Raw genomic sequence first — 21,606 nt, 5'->3', positions numbered from 1 at the left:
GTTATTCTGTTCCTTCACAGAGCTCAGGCATTCCCACATTGGTCTCAACTGCCGTCTCAGACAGTAAATTCCTTTTATGTGTGTGAGCGGGATTGGACCTCCCAACGTGTTTTGGGGAGCAGAATCAGAGGAGTTTGCCCTGCTCTGTGAGGGAAGGAGTTTAACAAGCATAGATCTTTCTGAGAAAGCCACACAGAGGTTTTGATGCAATTTTCTTGAAAATATCAAGTCACAATTTTATTTTCCTCAAGAGAATGGGTCAGTGTTCCCCTAAAATCTTGCTTACCCCGTTAGCATGAATTTGTATTTTTATTTTTTAATTAAAAATTTTTTCTTAATCTTTATTTTTGAGAGAGAGAGAGAGAGAGAGAGCGAGCGCCAGTGGGGGAGGAACAGAGAGGGAGAGACACAGAATCCAAAGCAGGCTCCAGGCTCTGAACCATCAGCACAGAGCCCAACACAGGGCTTGAACTCACAGACTGCGAGATCATGACCTGAGCCGAACTTGGACACTCTAGCAACTGAGCCACCCAGGTGCCCCATGAATTTGTGTTTAAAGTGCTGGAGGTACATTCTGTTTATGACTTACTACATACAAGGAATCAGAAGGTAAGGAGAGTGATGTGTGGGAAATACAAATCTCAACATCTTGTTGGAGTTCAGCAAAGAAAGAATCTTTGTCTCAATGCTGATAATAATAACCCACCACCATTTTTTAGTGAAGATTTATTGTTGTGCTTACTTTATGTTCGTCCACGTAAATTCCCATAATGACCCCATTAACTACTATGGTTATTCCCATTTTTCAGTTAAAAACACAGAGACATGGAGAGTGGGCAATGTACCCAGATCGTAAAGCTAGGCTGTCAGTGTGCAGACTGGGCCTTAAGCATCAAGCAGTCTTTGGTCTCTGCTCGTCTTGTCACTTGTGCTGGTCTCTGTTAACTTTAGGTTTTTGGAGCTGCTCATTTCCACAAATGCCCAGGATGCAGTCCACACCCTCTACTTACAGTGGGATCTCTGGACCAGCAGCATGGCCGCATCTGGAAGCCTGCTGGAAATGCAGGATGTCAGTGCACCTTCCTACCCGCCCGGGGGCTACTGTACCACAAGACCCCTAGATACTCACATGCACGTTCAAGTTTGAGAGGCACTGCTCTCTGCTGCCAGAGAGCAGGAAGTATATCCTTCACACTTTCTCTCCCTTCCCTCCCCTCCACTGAATCTTGTCTAGTAATTTTAATTTCTTTAAAAGTAACAATGACAGAAAAATCACAATGTCTCAAAATATCTTACCAAGAGTACTCAAAGCTACCCCACAGAAGCATGATAAGGATTTCGGAGCATCTTTGAATTGCTTTTGAGAAATTAAAGAAAAATTCCAGCATCACTCTAAGGTGATGGGTTTCAGAATTCACAATCACCTACGCTTTATACATAGACGGGCACAAGGGAGACATGGAGGTCCAAGGTGTCTGAGAGATTCCATCCTTTCTTGTGTTTTGCACTGGGCCACAGTTCCTGAGCAGATGCTGCACAATACGGAGCCACCCTGTGGTAGAAGCCTTGTTGACGGAGGGGACAAGTGAGAACCAAGCTGTCAACAACCCCAGTTCCTGCCAAACCTCATTTGTCTGCCTGCCAGCCAGGATTCTGAACATACATTTGGGAATTTTGCCTTTTGCCTTTTACTGAATGTGAAGTTCTCCTGTGTGTGTATGTGTTGCCTCGATAAGCTGACCCAGTTTAGGGATAACTAGAATATGTTTTGGTTTACAAGATTCAGGATCTATTTCTAGAAGAGGTAAGAACTCTAGAACCGAAAGGGACCGCCTGTCCCCACCGTGCATAGGTCCCCCTTCTGAAATTACCATTCAGGCGGTACCAACATTGCAAACGTACAGGGCAGGACGCATCTGCTCTGGGGATGGGAGAGGGAGGGCTTCCAAGGACCACCTCGCTCTGCCAACCAGCTGCAGAGCCTGATGTACTTGAGGCCAGCATCGCGTCCTGGTCCCTCACAGGGGCAACGCGAAAATATGATTTAAGAAAATGGAGGCATCACGAAATGCTGCGTGCCAGTTCCTTCTAGACGTTGTTACTTTGGACCCAGCGTTTCAAAAGTTAAATTACTCAGGGTAAGCCGCAGTTTTGGCAGAATGGCATTAAATCGCACCATCTTTAGAGGTTCTGTGTCTTTCTTGGTCAGAAGACATATCTGTTGGAATCCTGGGCAGTACTCAAAGCCTTTTTTTTTTTTTTTTTTTTAATTTCAGGCTATACATATATGTGTGTGTGATACACACACACACACACACACATATATACATTCAATATTTATTTTTGACAGAGTGTGAGTGGGGGAGGGGCAGAAAGAGGGAGACACGGAATCTGAAGCAGGCTCCAGGCTCTGAGCTGTCAAGCACAGAGCCCAACACAGGGCTTGAACCCACGAACTGTGAGATTGTGACCTGAGCTGAAGTCAGACGCTTAACTGACTGAGCCACCCAGGCACCCCAGGCTTTATATTTTTAATGTTCACTTTTGGCATGTAGAGCCCATGTAACACGTGTGGCTTAAAGAATACCCGCATGCCTAACCATCACAGGGGTGTGTTCTTAGCTGTGCCCCCCAACTCTGGAGGCTGTTCAAGGTGCTCGTGAGGCAGTGCCTGGCTTGTGGCAGCTGACGCACGGGGCAAGATGCTCACTTCAAACTGAAATGCACCTTTTCCTCCGAGTCACAGTATTCTGCTGGCCTTATTAGCGTCAGAATAATAAGTGGCTAACGAATTTACTATAATGGCCTCATTGACTTTGCAAAGATACTTAATTAAACACGTTTTTTTAGCTTAATGCCTTCACTTCTGCCCCTTCAGGCCCTTCCATGAATAGAGCACAGAGCAAAAGCCCATTTTTTTACCTAGAACCATGGGCATGCCTAATTTGTAATGAGTTTGCTTCACCTTCCAGTGACCTCCCTGGAAACAGAATAACAAAAGCTTAATCCTCATGAAGCTTCTGGGGAGTTCAGGGAACAGCAGTGATTCCTTACCTTAAGGTCAGACCACACAGGCAGCTGTCATACACTCCTGATTTTGTCAAAAATCTCAGAACATTCACAGTTAAAAATATTTTATTTAAGTTTACACAAAATACAGTCATGTACAAAAATGTACATAACGTTTTTCATTCAGTTTACATTTTAAAAAAGGACAACTGTAATTTCAAATACTTTCTGCTTATATGTCGTGTAAACATTGTTCTGGGCCCATATTAGTAACTAAAATTGTATCTACTCTTGGAGATTTGCATGACCGTATGTAGAGGTGCTTTCAGACTGAGAAAGAGATCTGCCAAACCCATTTCTCAAGACGCGAGCATGACCACAACAGGCTGGGTTCCAGGCAAAATGAGAGTCTCTAGAGACATAATAACTGCAGCTTCCCAGCCACATGAACTTGTAGGTGTACAGATTTCATTTTACAAACATTTTTGTGTACATCGGTAATTGACCTCAGCCTATGTACATCTAGTATGAAGGATCGTGGTAGAAGAATGCAGGCACCCACAGGGGCACACTCTGGATTCTGCAAAATGGCCAGTGCCCCAGTGCAGTGCCTGACATATAGATCATTCTTGTTGGCCACCATGCAAGGTGTGAGTGTGCACAATTTGAATGAACACTCGAAAATATGTTTAGCTAGTCTTACATCAAAATGTACTTGAGTACATTTTGAGGGTCAAGTGGAGAAAACGTAAAAGAAGGGAATAAAAGAAAACAAAGCACACTGAGTTCTGCCACACACAATGTGCTTCAGAAGAAACACTGCTTCACATTTGAGTACAGTTTTGTCTCCCCCTGTTGACGTAACCAAGTGGCTACTGAAAAGAACATCAAGGAGATGTTGATCATGAGGCAGAAACCACCTCTCTCCACCTAGGGGTGGGGAAAAAAAAATCCAGGAAGCAGTGTGTCAGGAAGATTCTTCTTGAAATCAAAACAGAATTTAGACTACAACCAACTTTTCATAAAGCGGTTAATAGTTTATGGTACTCAAATACAAATATACCATCAAAAGTAGTAAGGTCTTACTGTTAAGAAAAGCGGTATCTTCATTATCAGATTAAGAATCTCTTAATAAGTTCATCAACCAACTGAAATTTGATTTACCTTGTAAATCTGATCATTTCTGGATACTGGGCCCAATTCTGTCTGCTGGGAACTAAGAAGTTCCAGAAAGAACCAACCTAATTGGCACCACGACTGCCCCTTTTATAAACCTAAATATTCGGCTTATTAGGAATTCTAAGCTCAACCACATTAACAAATGCTCAGCCCCCAGGGGCTCCAAGACTGCTGGCCTCAGGACATCTCAGTGCAACATTTATGCTTCAAGCACAGCCCTGCAGCATTTGTCCAGAAATGCTACACCTGGGAGCAGGCACGCCCTGCAAGAGCCTCTTCAGCCACCACGCAAGAATTGCATCAGAATGAGACAACGCAAAAATGACACCAATGTCACAGAGACGTGGCTGAGCCCTGCCTAGGCAATAAATAATAACCTTTAGATTTCAAACTGTCAACGAAAGGCAAGAAATCTAATTTTTAGCTCTCAATGCGTTCTTATAGCTAGCAATTCAAAAAAATTAGTTCCCCAGCTTGAAATTTGGTTTGGTCTTCGATGGAAATTTCCCCTGAATTGGGAGATCACTGAGATTGTGTGAGCTTTCTTCTACCAGTTTAAGACAAACATGCTGTCTGAAAAACTCAGCAGGCCCTGATCCTAAACCCTGCACAAACATGTCTGCAAAGTGAGATATGAACTAAATGATGCAGAGATGAAATGCAGTCATGATACCGTACTGAATATAAACATCTATTTCAATGTTTACTCCAGACTGAACACGATAAAAAGCAAATGCGTGTGTGAAAATTACAAGCCTCTGCTATTTCTCATTCTTACAATCATACCATCAAGTTTATTCACGCTTTACCTCTACTTATCATTGCTATTAAATAACCCTCGACATTTGTTTTGTTGGCATGTGCTAATAAACACACACACATTCCCAAGAGAGCACAGGAAAAACCCCAGTCCAGAGTATTCTGTGTGAAGCCAATTAAGACACTGCCTCTAGGGCCATGAGACCCTGGGCTGCAGAAATGGTTGCTGTGGAAACAAATTTGTCTCAGCCTTTCTGGCAGAGCCAAAACCCACTGCCAGGTCTTCAAATAGGGTCTTGTGTAAACAGGGCTTTTCCGCCTTTAATGTGGGCGCCATTCTAGGAAGTATACAGATGAGAAATTACAAAGGAAAACACAACATACCATGCACAATTTATTTGACTGTAACTTGGTGTTTTCTTTTATTCATCATACAAATTTGAATGGGGAGTCCTGGATAAGTCTTTTACTTAATTTACCTTTGGCAGAAACAACAGATTTCAAACATTTAGTAGCTTCTCATTTATATAGCATTTTTCTTTTAAAATTCTGTGTGTAGCATATTAGTATTTTCAAAACAATACTCTTCAACAGATGTGCTTTAAAGGTTAACTGGTAATGATTTGATTTATATTATAGCTTATTTAAGAGAATAATTACTTAAAAAGGACACACTAGACATGTATTTCCTTAAAAAATACGATTTTTGGTCATGTGAATGATTCATGTTCAGATTTCAAAAATAGAAAACATCCTAAAGTGCTTAATTTTATTTATAATATAACTCCTTGAAATTATAGTGATCTGTAATGTAAACAGTAGAGCAAATACCAAACTATATATTCATGTACATTTAAATTTGTAGGAATATGTACCGTCTTTAAATGTGTGGATTAAAACAGGGCACTTCCAAACACAGCTCATGCTTCTCTATATGATTATTGTTAAGAGCAAACTTAAAGGTATTCTTTTTCCCCACTCCCGACTTAAAACGATTTTCAACTGACACCTTCTACCTCACCTCAGCAATGGAAAACACTGCTATAAATCCAATCTGACCAGTTTCTCAAGAGCCCATTTCGAAACTGACAACCGGTCTGTATAGAGTTTAGCGTTCTCTTTATTTTCTTCTTATTATCAAACAAAACAAAATGGTACCCTTTAAGAAAGCAACTCTCAAAACAGAGGAGGGCAGCCTTGCTCTCCTGTTCATCCTGCGACTTGATCTTTAAAAGACAGAGCCTGCTGAAGTGCCTTCTCTTGGCAACCAGTGGCTGGTGTGCAGACACTTGACCTCAACCTCACAAAGCACAAAGGTAGGCCTTGGACGGACAGGCAGAAACAGAATTCACTTTCCTCCGTGCAGACGCAGAAGGTTAAAAAGGAACAACAAATCACAAGGTGACATCAGCACAGCGAGAGATGAATGGTTTGGTGCTTTAAATTCCCTGGTCTTCCCCAAGTGTCTAATATAGACAGCTTTGTGACACAGTCTTTGAAAAAAATTATAATCATAAGTGACCACACACCCTTATTTTCCTCTTTATACGTACATGATCTTGAAAATAGTGTGATTTAGATTCTGCCTTGGGCTGAGTTCTGAGGGCTACATTTACCCTTCAGGGGATTTTAGTGCAGGTTTACTTAAAAAAAAAAAAAATTAAACTCTGGTAAGTACTCAGAAGGTTTAGAACACAGGCTCGCTCTTTCTCTCTCTCATGATCCTCAACACTTAAGCTAAGAAGTAAGCAAGATCTTTTATGTTTGGTAAGAGTTAAATGAAACCAAGCCCCAAACAGGATGTCATAGCATGCTGGCCTTGCTCAGTGTTTGGTGTTAAAATCTGAGACTGATAAGTGCAATCCATGTTCAGGAAAGAATTTTCCAGGCTCTTCACCCTGTTGCCTGAATTAAAAATCAACATTAATATAGCCACATTCCCTCCATCCTCTGCAGATGATCCAGTCCTAGTCAGGAAACAAAATGCTTTGCCAGCTGAGGGAGTCTTGAAGAAACACACCATCAAATAGATGACTGCACTGCCATTTTGGGCAGGTACGGCTTCCGTCTTCCTGAGAACTGAAGGGGACACGATCCACACGGGTGGGGAAAGGCGCAGCTCTGTGGAAAGGTCATGAGAATGGCCCAGGCAGCAAACAGGGCTCCAGCACGTGTTCCCACTTTCCTGGGAAAGAGAACATGGACCTGCACAGCGAGTTCGTTCTCTAGAGGGAAGTCCTGAGCTTGTTTTCATCACAGTTAGACAGAGAATGGTCTCCTGTTATCCAGGGAAGAATAGTGTATATTCTCTGTAGATGAGCGTGTCTCAACGTAGTGATTCAGCACGGCCAACGTTAGTAAAGCTTCCCCTGCAGTATCCACGTGCACCCGTGGGATCTTGACTGTTCCTTGCAAAAGTCTTAAGTCGGAGCAAGTTGCCCTCTCCCATGCAGACAGCTTCTAAGGCAGGCGATGGAAGCTGGAGCTGATCCCAAAGGCCCGAGGCAGTAGGGCTGTGTGCTCTGAGGTCCAGCTGCCTTCCAGGTTTCGCAGAGCTGCTATTTACCAGGGGAGGCGGGTAGCAAGTCCAGCCTGCACCTTCAGCCCCCTTAGTGCCGGCTGGGGCTGTGCCCCTTACATGGACTTGGAATCAGTGTCTCTCTTGCTGATGAGCACCTCCAAGAGCCTTAATTTTGCCTTTATGTGCTTATATTCATTGTATTCTTCAGCCATAGGAGTGCGGTCTTCCTTCTGGACACTTCTAACGGAAACAAAAGGAAAGGGGGCTGAGGATCGTTTAGATGATATTGCTTATCAGGTGAATTATCATCATGTAGAAACTCTGCAGTTATCAACCTGTAGAATCGGTGTTCCCAAGTGTCACTTGGTATCAAGACTGATGGTGGGCTTAGACAATCAGCGAAAGACAGCTTCCCCCAGAAGGCACCGTGCAACTGAGTTTTTGTAGTTAATCTGGCATCTTGCAGAATGATATGAAGGACTAAAAACCGAGAAATGTTTTCTCTCTGATGTTGGTGTATGAATTTGCATTAAGAGTCTCTGTAGACTGAAATCCTTTATTTATACTTAAATGTCTTTTCACTTTTATAGATTTCATCTAATGAACTATTAAGTTTCTAATTACCAACTGGGATACCCATAATTTACAGGTTTAAAAACACAGAGTTAATATCCTGATTATAAAATTACTCTTGGAATTCAGCAGTTGGATCACATAATACTAATAAAGCTTTACAGTTTACTAGGAATCTTATATGCATACCTTTTATATGTGCAAGTACTAACTGAGAGCTTATTGTAGGCCAGGAACTGTGCTAAGTACCCTGTGTCCATGATCTAATATAACCCTCACCAGAGCTTGATGAAATAGTGCTGCCGTCTACATTCTCAACCACGGAGCAATACAGCCCAGCTGCTTCTAATTTCACTTTGAAATGCACATGTCAAACATTCAAATACCAGGCTTCCTTTTCTTCTTAAAGAGAAAAACAGGGACCCCTGGGTGGCTCAGTCGGTTGAGTGACTGATTCTTGGTTTTGGCTCAGGTCATGATCTCAAGGTTTGTGAGTTTGAGCACCACATAGGGCTCTGTGTGGAGCCTGCTTAGGATTCTCTTTTTCCCTCTCTCTCTGCTCCCTGCCCCCCTCTTGCACTGTCTCAAAAAAAAATTAAAAAAGAGAAAAATATAAGAAAGTAGATAGCATGGGGCTTATATAATTTTGCTCAATGAACTGAAAGTTCATTGATTCATGCCCTGCCTTGTTCAAGAAAAGGGCTCTAGATGGCTTCTCAGCAGAAGGCAATGAAAGGAATAGCCAACTGAGAGTTGACTTCGCCCTGCTCTTTGAGGGGCTTCACTGTCCTCAGATATGAAATAATGGGACCAGATTTAATGATATCTGAAGTCAGAGTTTTAAACGTGTATGATAATGCACCTGGCTGGCTCAGTTGAAAGAGCATGGGGGTCTCAGTCTCAGGGTCATGAGTTTGAGCCCAACACTGGGTGTAGAAATTACATACATACATACATAAATAAAAACTTGTATGATTATTATAAATTCCCATTAACTATACTTGCTTAAAACCTGTGAAGTTTACATAATTTTATTCAGTTCCTCAACAGGATATCTGCATAAAGTGACTATAATTACATGGAAAAAAAGATAAACAGACAAACCAAAAATATGTTCAGAAAGAAGAATGGAAAAAACATTAATTCTGGTTTATCATCAGTTATTATTTTGCATATTATTTCTTTTGTCTGCTTGTCTATGTTTTCTAAATATCATACAATGCATGGAGAAAGAAAAACAAGTATTTATGTATAAAAATTCATAGATCCAAATCAGGGATGCTAAAAATACAAAATTTATATGATAAACTGAAATGACCTGGAATACATTTTAAATACCAAAATTGATGTTTACAGTGCTTTTATTTCCAAACACTTTTGAGAAGGATGAAAGGGGACCTTTTAAAGGGAAACTATATTTATATTGCTTAAATAATTTGGATTAAAATAAAATCATTTTAAAATGTTAAAACTGAACTTCCATGTAAGAGAGGCAAATAAATCCATTCCCTGTCCTTCCCGGTCTCAGGCTGTGACCTGAGTAAGAGCTGTCTGTGGTCACTAGCAAACAGGGGATGCTATTCCTTAGCATAATGCTCTACAAGGTTGATTATACCATGTCTTGAAACTCACCAGAGAAAGGCATACTGTCAGTCTCATGGACTTACAGCTTCTTGTCTATTTTCATTCAAACCTGACAACAATCACCTTTGCTTTTAAAATAAGCCTAGGGGCGCCTGGGTGGCGCAGTCGGTTAAGCGTCCGACTTCAGCCAGGTCACGATCTCGCGGTCCGTGAGTTCGAGCCCCGCATCAGGCTCTGGGCTGATGGCTCGGAGCCTGGAGCCTGTTTCCGATTCTGTGTCTCCCTCTCTCTCTGCCCCTCCCCCGTTCATGCTCTGTCTCTCTCTGTCCCAAAAATAAATAAAAAACGTTGAAAAAAAAATTAAAAAAAAAAAAATAAAATAAAATAAAATAAAATAAGCCTAAAAACACCAAGGTTTAGAATTGCCCTTTCCTTATTTCTCCTTCTAGTTTACGAAGACAAAACCAAACCCAAACCAAAAACCAGTGCCGTCAACTGGAAACTTAGCTTCAAGCTGCTCTTTTTAGATTAGAATTTGATGTGACAGGTTTTATAGATGTTAGGTGAATTTACATCAGTCTTGGATACTATTCAAGGAGCATTTCTTGCTGAAGGATCATACAAACCTCACCATCTCACCGTAAACTGCCAGGGGCCCTGGGCGCGAGCCAAGGGACTACGTTACAGAGAGGAGGCAGAGGGCTTCCGCGCGAGCCAAGGGACTACGTTACAGAGAGGAGGCAGAGGGCTTCCCACCTTTGGAGCACTGCATAAATCTGACAGGAGCAAAAGAGGGGTGTGTGTGTGGAGGGGGAGAAGCGAGGGGAAAGGAAGCATGCACTACCTTCCATTTTGTCTGAAAAAATTGTCTTCAAAATCACGAAGTTTCTTTCGAATCCTTTTCTTTTGTTCTCTCATTTCCTGAAGATGTTCTAAGAGTTCCGGTCTGAGAGAGACAGAAAAATTTCAAGAAAATTGGGTTAAATTGGAATTGTTATAGATATAATTAATGTGCAATTTGACAGGGGTTGTGGAGAAGTGGGGGGAAGCATGGAAATGCAAAAGCTGTTAAGGGAGCTGAGGGTCAGCAGAAATGGCGGTTTCCCATCCCCTGAACCAGATAGAGCCCCCGGACTCCCGCAAAGCTCCCGCTACTTATGAAGTCTTAGTGCCCATGGCACTTTATCACATTTTGTTTTGAAAGAAAGATCTGTGCTTGGTACATGTTAAATGATGAGTTGAAAAACAGAACCACAGAGTGCCATTCTAGAGCCCCGACTGTTGAAGCAAGATCTTGCGTGCTGCCTCAAATAACATGCAATGGAGAATATAAAATTGCTGAGCTGGAAGTAAAAGAAAAAAATTCACCATTCTATTTACACAGATGTACCCCAGGACAACTTATTTAAATACAAAGGCTAAAATATTTAAAAATGGTATTTTCATCAACACATTTCAACACCACCATCAAAATGACATACATACATTGAAGCAGCATGGAGGTTTGAAAGCCCGGTGTCTTGGCTGCATTTTGATGGTATTTTATCATCCATTGGGGAAATAAACCCATCAGCATCATCTTCAAATTGGTCCAGGAAGCAACGTGCACTGAAATCGGTTTTCAGAGTGACTGTGAAGTCCGGCTTTGTGTTGCTGTCATCTTCTGACCCCTCATCTTCTTCCTGGAGATGTAAAACAACCCCAGTAAAAATCTGGTTACTTTTCCTGGCACTCTTTCATTGTAAGTATCGTGTAACGACCATTTAATTATCCAGACAGCACATAGTTTCTTCTGAATTTACATTTAGCAACACATATGCACATTATCAATATATAACTGAGCATCTATATGAACACAATAAATAACACAAACACTAAACACAGCCACTCAGTAGGGGGAAAAACTATAAAACTATAAAAACTAGTGTACGGCACAACTAACATTTGTCAAGACTGAGGATATGAAGGAACCACCATTGTAATTTATACCGTAAATCAACTGCAGTTAAAAGAATCTAAAAATCCCCAGCTCTGTGATAACACATAACAAAATCCACCACCAGCAGTCAGTGCATTAAGGATTCCTTTAGTTGTGGACCTCAGAAAATGTGTTTTTTATTAAGCTATGAACATCTTGAGAAATTAAACCATACAGCCTTTCTGTTTAAGAGTTGAGATTAAAACATATTTTGTGGTTGCTTGATGCATACAATTTTAAGAAAGTTTTGAAAAGATCAAACCATTTATGTTCTCATCATTGGGGTCATAAAACTCAAGTATTTTTTTCAAGGAGCTTCCAAGGGACGCGGCTGTATTTTTTAGCATCCAAGATTCTCAGAAAAGCATGATATTCTCTGTCTGTCTTGGCAATGCAATTAGAAAAACAATGAAGTCAAATCACAGCTTCTTAGTGCCAATTTAAAGCTATGTAAATCTAAGGATGAAATGATATCAGTCTAAGTGAAAGATTTTAAAAGAAGTAATTTACTGCCAAAATGTACAGTCAGACCAGAAGAGGATATCCCAAGATCTGAAAAATTTAAAAAGTGGTTAAAAGCACAGATATGTGAACAACAGCAAGTACAACATCGGCGGTTCGAGTTGAACCAGGTGACTTCAATGCAATCCAGCAAATTAATCGCAGGAGGTGGGAGTAGTTACCATTGGTGGTCAAAGTATGCAAAGTGCCAGGGGTGGATTTCCTTACCATAAAGTTTGGTATGTTTCTAATACTGCCTCTGAGGAGAAATAATGTGAATAAACAAATAAACAGGAAACACAAAAGCAAAAAAAGGACTATTGCACAACTATGATGAAAGTACTGCTCTGAAGGCATGAAGATAAAACTGGTCAAAACTAGGTAGCTCTCTCAGATTCCCTTCTGCTGTGACGTCAAATCTTCAATCTCTTTGCTTAGAAGTAAATGCCCCATTATTAATTTTTAAAAATTGAAATTATTAAAGAAGATTTTAAATTTATAGTGTCAAAGTGACTTTAAAACTAATAATTTTAAAGTTTCTCTTTTTTTGTGAAAGGAAGTTAACAATTCCCACCTATGTAGTTTTTAGAATTAATGGAGATAACGTATAGACCTCGCAAGCTACATGGGGCACAGAGGCAGTGCAGATCAACCTCCTGCCCCCATCCCCTGCTCTCCCGGATGAGGAAGGACCAGGTGGAACTACTGGACAGGAAACTCCACTGAAGCGAGGATTTGGGCCTGTCTGTTCACTGCTGTTCCTAGAGCCTAGCCAATGCCTGCATATCACAGGTGCTAATTAATGTCTGTCAAACAGTCTAGTAATTCAGTTTTAAAAGAAAAATACAAATTACTGGAGGAGAGTATAGCCTTGTAGCCCAAGGAAGGTAAGAAATAAAAGTCAGGTGTTTTGGCCTAATCAATTACATCCCAAGGCCCTAAGAGAACTTAAAAAGATGAGAACGTGTCTTGCACACAGTGGGAACTCAAAGCATTTAAAGAGGAAGCTGAATAGATCTATTCTCAGTAAAGCTGTGAAAATCATAGGGGGAAAAAAAAAGAAATGATAAACCTAGATCTTCAAATTATAAGACCATAGGGTTCTTGTGCACATTGGGTAGATTCTAGAAGTTATCAATACTAGATAGCATCTGAACGACTGAAAAAGAATCCATGATCAACAGTGACCCCTTTAGGAAAACCATTTTTCCTTTATTGACAGGATTGGCATAATATTTGGATTTCAATAATTAATGAGGTGAGCTGATCTACGAAAGGAGAGCTGATTGTGAAAATTGATGCAGGGTGATGATGCAGGGTGGCATGAATCTGGAGGGAAGTCTGTAACAGGTCCTTTGCCGGACCCAGCCTTACTCAGTATTTATCAATCACTTGGATAAAGAAGCAAAAGGCATATTCACAGAATGCATAGAGAATACAAAGTAGGGAGGGATATCTGATATGTTGGAATAAAATGTCTAGATTTAATCAGTTTCACCAGGCTGGTATATAGAAGTGTGATAAGTAACTAATTGAAAAAATTCAAGGTGGTACAATTTAGGTTAGAAAATAAAAGATGGACATATAAATGACAAGCAATCCAAGGAAAAGCAAGCTGGGGACTGCATAAATCAGCAGTGAGATAGGGCCGTGGGCAGTGGTTCTCAACTGGGGGTCATTTTGACCCTAGTGGACCTTTGGCAAGGTCTGGAGACATTTTGGGAAGGGGGTGGAAGTAGTGCACGACTGGCATCTGGTGGATGGAGGCCAGCCCCCAACGACAACAAGTTATCTGGCCCCAAAAGTCTGCAGTGTGGAAGCTGAATGCACGTGCCCCAGAAAGAGTACAGCGAATTCACAATACATTGACGGTCATGTAGGCATAGAGTTGTAGGACGAACAGCCCTGGCCGTCCAGATAAAGATCAGGATCAGTCCTTGCTCCACTGTCTTGCTGGCTAAATCATATCTAAAATAATGTTCAGTTCTGGGTATCAGTGAGTCTGAGGGCTCTACGTAAACTGGTATGTGTGTATACAGCAGAACTGGTGGGTGGCTGGGAGGTGACCCATATCACATGAGGAACAGGAAGAAGAACTTGGAGAAAAAACTTCCACAGGCTGTGGGTGAGAGCAGACAGGGGAGGTGACAGTAAAGACATGAAGGGCTCTCAAGGAAGAAGCAGTTATGCTCATTCCATATTGTTCCAGAAGGCAACACTAAGCCTATTAAGTAGAAAGTCATACGTTAATAATAACTAAGAATATTATAATTTTAAGTCATTTTTATAGTTATCAAAGTTATTATATTCTGAAATTGCACATTATATAATTATTATTTTTTAGTATTTCAATAATGATAATTATAAAACTAACACTATAAAATCACTTTTTAGCTAATATTGGAGCTTAGCCCATGGAACGAGTGACCTTACTTCTCCATTGTTGTAAACTTTTCAAGATTCAGGATGGAATCACTTCTTAGAGATAGTGTCTCTATTCTGTCAGATAAATTTTAAATGAAATTCTTATGTTGGGAAGGAGAACTGACTAGACTATCTCCAGGATTTTTGGGCTAGAAGATGTTGGGCTCCAGAACTTGAGCTGGCTCTTTGTCATACGCAGCTGGTTTCCTACCATTTAAAACCAGGGGTGGTTTTTAAGGAAACCACGTCGATACAATCTTCTGATCTGCACCCGTATCAAATTCTAAATTATATCAGAATTGTCAAGAATTAGTACAATCCAAACACATGCTAATAATTTGGGCCAGTTGGAACAAAATGAACTGAAAGACAACACTATTTACAAAAGCAATGTAAGCATTACAAAATTATCTGAAATTCTGACCACCACATGGGCCAGGAGAAGAGCCATGGCCAAATTATAGTTGTGAAAAAGATAAACTAAGCCAAACAAGAAGATTTGGGAGAACGTCATCATTGATATATCTTCCATTCGTTTAGTGAGGCAATTATTAACTGTCATATTTTGGATGTATTAAAGAACACATTTTTATCTAGTAACAGTTCTGTGGTGTGCTTCTAAGAGAATTTCTAATTTTCATACACACAACTGCCCAAATTTCTTCAGTGATGGTGATTTCATTCTTGTGTGAAATTACCAGACAAAATTTGTCTTCTTTCATCAACATCAAATCTTATTGTAAGAAAATAGCTCCAATTTTAAAAATATAATATAGCATATTTGCCTAAATTTTATGTTTAGAGCATTTTCATAAAACAAGGTCTATTTAAAATAATATGAATAGTGAGCACAATCATTGCCTAATACCTTCAAATTAGGTCCATGAAGTATTTAATTAAGGCCCCCACGAAGTAAGAAAAGGAACAAATAAGAGAGAAGATAGTGTAACTTCTGGTACCTTCCTTCCGTCATAATGATGAGGACCAGGTAAGACAATGGAGCAGTTCTCAACTGGTGTCCCTCATGGGAACAAGGCCCTTATATTCTGTAATAACCTTTCCTGACTACAGTAAATAAATGACCACCTCAGGCCTGGAACTTTCACAGAAATATGACAAGTGAAACTCCTGAAACTCACTTCTGCTTTGGGTTTGACATTCCTTTCCAACTTAAACAATTGCTAAAATACAATCACTGATTTAAAAAAACAAAAACAAAAACAAAAACAAAAACAAAACTGAATCTGACTTTTCATCTCTAGAGCCCTGTAGAAGGCAGTTCAGTTCGTTCCAGTTGTCTGGAAACAAAACCAGAAAGAGGCTGATCCTGGTCCAGGCCAGTTGGGTCCCTACAGAGATGTACAGACCCGCGAGCAGAGTGTACTCCCTCTCCAGCAAAAGCGGCCGCTGAAGACAAGGATTACCTGCATAAACTCTATAATTACTATGGGGGCAGAAAACAGAGCATATACTCCAGTGACTGCTGGCAATCGTACTATATTCCCAGATCAAGAGCAGATTATACAATCAGCCCCGAGGACTAAATGTGTTTGGGGAAAGTAAAAAAGAAGGAAGAGTGGGTGAAAGTGCGCCAGCAAGCTGTCAAAGACAAGGAAGATATCGGTCTATAAAACGATAGATTTTGTTGCATGCTATATGTATTGCCCCAGTTGATTTTGGGTTTTCTAGTAACTCAGTAAATAAGATTTCTGTGGAAGTTACCCAATGAGTTAATTAAAAAGGATTCTGGAATACAGAAAATCCATTCCAAAGAGAGGAAAAACAAAACTAAAAAATATTGTGAACCCACCCCCATGCCCCCCCAAATCCCTGAAAAGCAAAATAAAAACAAAACAAACAACAAATAAGACACCAAAACAAGCAGGGGAATGAGATGCAATAAAGGAAATCAGCTCGACCACAGTATCAGTAAGAGATCACAGGCGGTTCCGGGCACTACTGATTTTGAGGGCACACTACAGGAAGCCACCACCGAGGGCCCAAGCACGACCTCACTGTGTCCACAAGAGGAAGGGAGGCCGGGAGAGCGATGCAGATTCAGCACGAGGTGAGCAGCGGGAGGTCCTCACCTTTATCTCCTTGAAGAAGGAAGCAGTTTCGCCCTCAATAATTGGCTGCAGCAAAGGGCTTCTCCGCTTGCTGGAGGGGGATCCCTGCGACAGGCGGTGACAGTTGGTTACACTGCGAACCCCTCTCCCTTTCCCACCAGGCCTCTGCTTCCTCTGAATCACTAGGGTTTATTACTGCCTTCGAATTATATACTCTAAACCCTCCCCACCAAAAATTCCCAGGAAAACCAGAAACAACCAAAGTTCTCGTCCGAGTTGGTGCTTCGCTCCAGAGCCCACAACCCAAACCAAGGAGGCCATGTTAGAGCATGTGAGTATGTGAACTGAACGCAGAACAAACCTGAGGAGGAATGTGTGCTTCTCACTCTCTCTGCTGCCTGATTGCAATAGGTACAGGAACCCTAGAACTGTTACAAGCTTCAAGTAGAACAACATAGGCCCCTCAGGTGATTCAAAGGTTGTGTGACTTCCCTGTTTTACACTCACCTTATTTAGGGACACTTACTTAGGGGCACTAAGGGCTCCTAACTGGAGAATGAAAGAACTCCTTAGACTTAATCCTTTCACTGGTTAGTTTACTAATTTATTCCACAAAAAATTCCTAGAAAAGTAGCTTTCTTCTAATGTACCTGCCTAAAGTCTCTGGAACCTCATTCCTATGAACAAGTACACTGTCAGAAGAAATACAAAGATCATATCTCAGGTTTAGAAATAAACAAGGAGGGTGGGGCGCCTGGGTGGCTGAGTCAGTAGGGGGTGCCTGGGCAGCTCAGTTGGTTAAGCGTCTGACTTCGGCTCAGGTCATGATCTTGAGGTTCACGAGTTCAAGCCCCATGTTGGGTTCTGTGCTGACAGCTCAGAGCCTGGAGCCTCCTTCAGGCTGCTTCAGATTCTGTGTCTCCTCCCTCTCTGCCCCTTCTCCACTCATGGGTTCTCTCTCAAAAATAATGAACATTAAGAAAAATTTTTAAAAAGAAATAAACAGGGAAGGTGCCTGGCTCAGTCGGCAGAGTGTGCGGCTCTTGATCTTAGGGTTGTGAGTTTGAGTTCTATGTTGGGTGCAGAGATTACTTAAAAATAAAATATTAAAAAAAAAAGAAAGAAAAAAACAAGGAGATTTACTTTTGTAAAAAAATTATTTTAGAGAGAGAGGGGCTGCATGAGTGGGGGAGAGGGGGAGGGGGGAGAGGGGGAGGGAGAGAGAGGGAGAGGGAGAGGGAGGGAGGGGGGAGAGAGAGAGAGAGAGAGACAGAGAGAGAGACAGAGAGACAGAGAGAGAATCCCAAGCAGGCTTCATACTCAGGGTGGAGTCCAATGCGGGGCTCAATCCCACAACTCCAGGATCATGACCCGAGATGAAATCAAGAGTGAGATGCTGAACAGACTGAGCCACCTAGGCGCCCCTAAACAAAGAGGTTTAAAGCAGGAATGGAAGAGAGGCAGCTAATGTAAGCATGCATTTTAATAACAACATAAAAGCAAGGCCATGTCTGCTGACTGAAACGTTTAAAAGCCATCAGGGGAAGCCCCTAATATTCCTGGAGAGGAGAGCACTGGGACAGAGGCAAGTGATTCCCCAAGAGAAGGACAGGGCATTAACGCTCACGCATAAGCTGGGTGGAAAAGCCAAGACTGGAATATGGGAGGAGGGCTAGCTGGCCAGCGCCTGACAGGCCTTTCCAGAGCTGACAGCAAGTTTCCCGTCCCTTCTTTGGCCAAAAGCCGTTATGCGTAAGTCAGAGGATGGTGGTCTCCTTCCCTTTTCTTCTACCTCACACTTGTCTGCAGCCTCCAAAAAAAGGAGGCTCTCTTGAGTTCCTTAGAGGATTTCTCCCTGGATAGGATTCCCAAGGGGGCTATCCCTCGCTTGGAGGGAGAGAGATGATTATTAACAGTGGGCCCTTGGGACAGAGAGGTCTGTGGACTGGAGAGGCCTAGAGAAACCACAGGCCTGTCCTGCTGGCACTCTGTCTCTGAGGAAAGGGGTGGGCGGTCCACCCAGCATGAGTCAGATCGATGTATACGTCAAAGCATGCCGCCCAAAAGAAAACAAAACTCTATCAGCTTCACATTTGCTCATTTTTGGCAAATGTAGCCTCAGTAGTTTCTGATAAATCCTTCATTCCTCAAGCTTATGAACCATAAATATTAATGGCAGGTTTTAACTATGAAAGACTACTCATTAATGAGAAGGCAGGTTAGGGCTCTCTTAATATAGCCAGGGCCCATTCCAGCAGGCAATCAACTACAGAAAGGCACCGTACTCACAATGATGGGTATGGTGTTGGCTCTGGACAGGATCTGTTTGACCAGCCGGTATCTGTCATACAGCGGCTTCATGACCTGACGTTCGTTCTTGGTTACCTGAAAGCAAGAGCGACGCAGCTGAGAAGCCTGCCTCTGGTGGTCAGGCTGTCAGCAGCTCAAGCTCAGGGCCTGGGGGAAATACAGATGATTCAACTCCGCTCTGGCCATTCTTGCAAAATGTACTTAAACTGATAATATTTTTCAGCCAGTGAATGTTTAAAATATCGACTTTAGTTGCAGACCTTTGGAAAAGAGCAGCATTGCTTTTCCTCAATCAAAACTACGACCAGAATTCCCAAGTGATTCAGGTTCAGGGAAGAAGAAAGCATGTATTTCTATAATACTTACGGTGCGGCTCTGTAATCCATTTTGTTTTACATGTTTGTCTCCCCATGAAGTTGTTTTTAAGGACAAGGTTCTGGCGAACAGTAGGTATTCAAGGAACATCTGCTGCAAGACTGCATGGACTGACTCCTCCCCATAGCCCTAAAATCTGGCAGGGCGCTCACAAATGTTTAAAGAACAGCCCCTTCAGGCAGTGGCGGTGGGGGGGTGGGGGGGATGACACCCAACTCCCTGGGGTTTGGTACTAGAAGCCTTTCGTCATTTGCTGCTTCTCCTCTCCTGTCACACCTCAAGCTTCAGAGATAAACTAGGCTGTCTCCTACCTCTCTGCCTGGTCCTGTATGCCCTGCAAAGGCTGCCTCCCTGCTTCTTGGTTTGGCAGTTTCCAGATCAAGAGCCACCTCCCCCGTGCAGCATCTTCCAACATCCCCCATTCTGGGATACCTGCTCACTCACCTGTGTGTCACCTACTGCACCCTGTGTATACTTTGTAACTTCACACATGCTGTGCTATAGACTGAATGTGCATGTCTCTGCCAACCTCCTTTACTGAAACATAATCCCCCATGTAATGGCATTAAGCAGTTGGGACATTTGGAGGTGATTAGGTAAGGGTGGAACACTCATGAATGGGATTAGTGCCCTTAAAAAAGAGAGCTCCCTTGCCCCGTCTTCTAAGTGAGGACAGTAAGAGAATGGCTGTTGGTGAACCAGGAAAGAGCCCTCACCAGACACTGAATCTAACAGTGCCTTGATCTTGGACTTCCCAGCCTCTACAGCTGTGAGAAATAAACTTTTGTTGTTTATAAGGCACTCGTCTATGGTATTTTGTTAGAGCAGATCTGTGGATGACACATTTTATACCCTATAGTAACTACGTGTTGGCACATCTGTCTCCTTTTTAAGACTGTAAGGCCCTTGAGAGCAGGTGTTTGTGTTTTGTATCCCTGGAAACTATGTCAGTGCCTGACATAATGGAAATATTACATGAATATCTGCAAAATGAGTGAACATTTAAAACATAAATATGTATGCAAAATGTATAGGTATGTATGCAGTTCACTTGTTTACTGAAATGGCCAAAGGGATCAAGTATCTTTGTTTTGAGTTTGCTATTTGTCTTCTGTGCTTTATTTCGGTGCACACATAAGGCATGAGTTACAGCGGTAAGGAAGGGCAAATAGCATTAGCTGTGACCATTTCTCTAATGGGCCTTTTGGGCCTCCAGCTTTGAAGACAACTGTGGATTATGCATGAATGGGTCACTCCTTTGTAACCTTTTATTTTTGCCTTTCTCAAAGTGGTCAACAATAAGTAGACTTTGGACAAACTTCATGTGTCAGGATAGGATCCTGCCATTATGCAAAAACATCTTGTGGACTTATTTTCTATTCAGAGCACTAAATAATCTTTTCTATTTCTTCCTAATGTCACAATGTTAAGAGTCAAGTGGAATTTTCCTATTTCTTGTTACCATATCAAAAGGAGTTTTAAAATATTTATTTCACAGATGATTGTCAAAAAAGAAAGGGAATACAGACATCATTTTACACAAGAAAGTCTAAGGATCAAACTATGGATGTTACTACTGGATGCATGTACCACAACGGCTAACATGAAAGGACAGACAGTGCCAAGCATCAGCAAGAATGCTGAAGAACTGAGCTCTCCTTCACTGCTGTGAAGAGTGGAACACTCTGGACAACTATGTGGCAGTGCCTACTAAGGCTGGACATAGGACTCCTCAATTCCACTCTTTTTTTTTTTTTTTAATGTTTATTTATTTTTGAGACAGAGACAGAGCATGAGCAGGGGAGGGGCAGAGAGAGAGGGAGACACAGAATCTGAAACAGGCTCCAGGCTCTGAGCTGTCAGCACAGAGCCCAACGCAGGGCCCGAACCCATGAACCGCGAGATCATCACCTGAGCCGAAGATAGACGCTCAACTGAATGAGCCACCCAGGCGCCCCTCCTCAGTTCCACTCTTAAGTATATACCAAACAACCGTGGCCGTAAGCTCACCAAAAGCCATACAGAATTATGTTCACAGCAGCACCTGGAAACCATCCATATGGCTAACAATGGGATGGATAAGGTATGTTCCCCAAACTGAATACTATACAGAACGAGGATGAATGAGCCACAGCTACAGGTAGCATTGTGCATTGATCTCACAAAAATAAACCCAAGTAAAATAAGCCAGACACTAAAGAATACATACTATAATATTCTACTTCTGTAAGTTCAAAAATAAGCAAGTAGAATCTACAGAGTTAGAAGTCAAGATGATGGTTTTTCCTTCACGCAGTGGAGGTCATGGTAAGGACTGGAAGGGG

At 41.9% G+C, this 21,606-nt stretch overlaps 1 protein-coding gene across 9 annotated transcripts in view; it reads right to left on the bottom strand.

Annotated features, from left to right (window-relative positions):
* Nucleotides 1–21,606, bottom strand: part of FAM13A (family with sequence similarity 13 member A) — a 374,625-nt gene that overhangs the window by 10,298 nt on the left and 342,721 nt on the right. For 6 of the 9 annotated variants that reach the window (XM_058721927.1, XM_058721920.1, XM_058721921.1 and 3 more), the window contains 5 exons: nt 18,887–18,982; nt 16,619–16,702; nt 11,111–11,307; nt 10,470–10,571; nt 5,331–7,708 (listed from right to left, as the gene is read on the bottom strand). In XM_058721927.1, the coding sequence (XP_058577910.1) occupies nt 7,582–7,708; nt 10,470–10,571; nt 11,111–11,307; nt 16,619–16,702; nt 18,887–18,982 (606 nt within the window). In that variant the 3' untranslated portion in view covers nt 5,331–7,581. Of the gene's footprint in view, nt 1–3,645; nt 3,940–5,330; nt 7,709–10,469; nt 10,572–11,110; nt 11,308–16,618; nt 16,703–18,886; nt 18,983–21,606 lie in introns of those variants that run through there. The other 3 variants (XM_058721925.1, XM_058721926.1, XM_058721924.1) reach the window with 3 other exon arrangements.

Source organism: Neofelis nebulosa, chromosome 3 (assembly GCF_028018385.1).
Source record: "Neofelis nebulosa isolate mNeoNeb1 chromosome 3, mNeoNeb1.pri, whole genome shotgun sequence".
In the NCBI taxonomy this organism is placed as follows: domain Eukaryota; kingdom Metazoa; phylum Chordata; class Mammalia; order Carnivora; family Felidae; genus Neofelis; species Neofelis nebulosa.
Note: the sequence above shows the minus strand (reverse complement) of the source record. Positions and strands in the feature narration are given on the sequence as shown.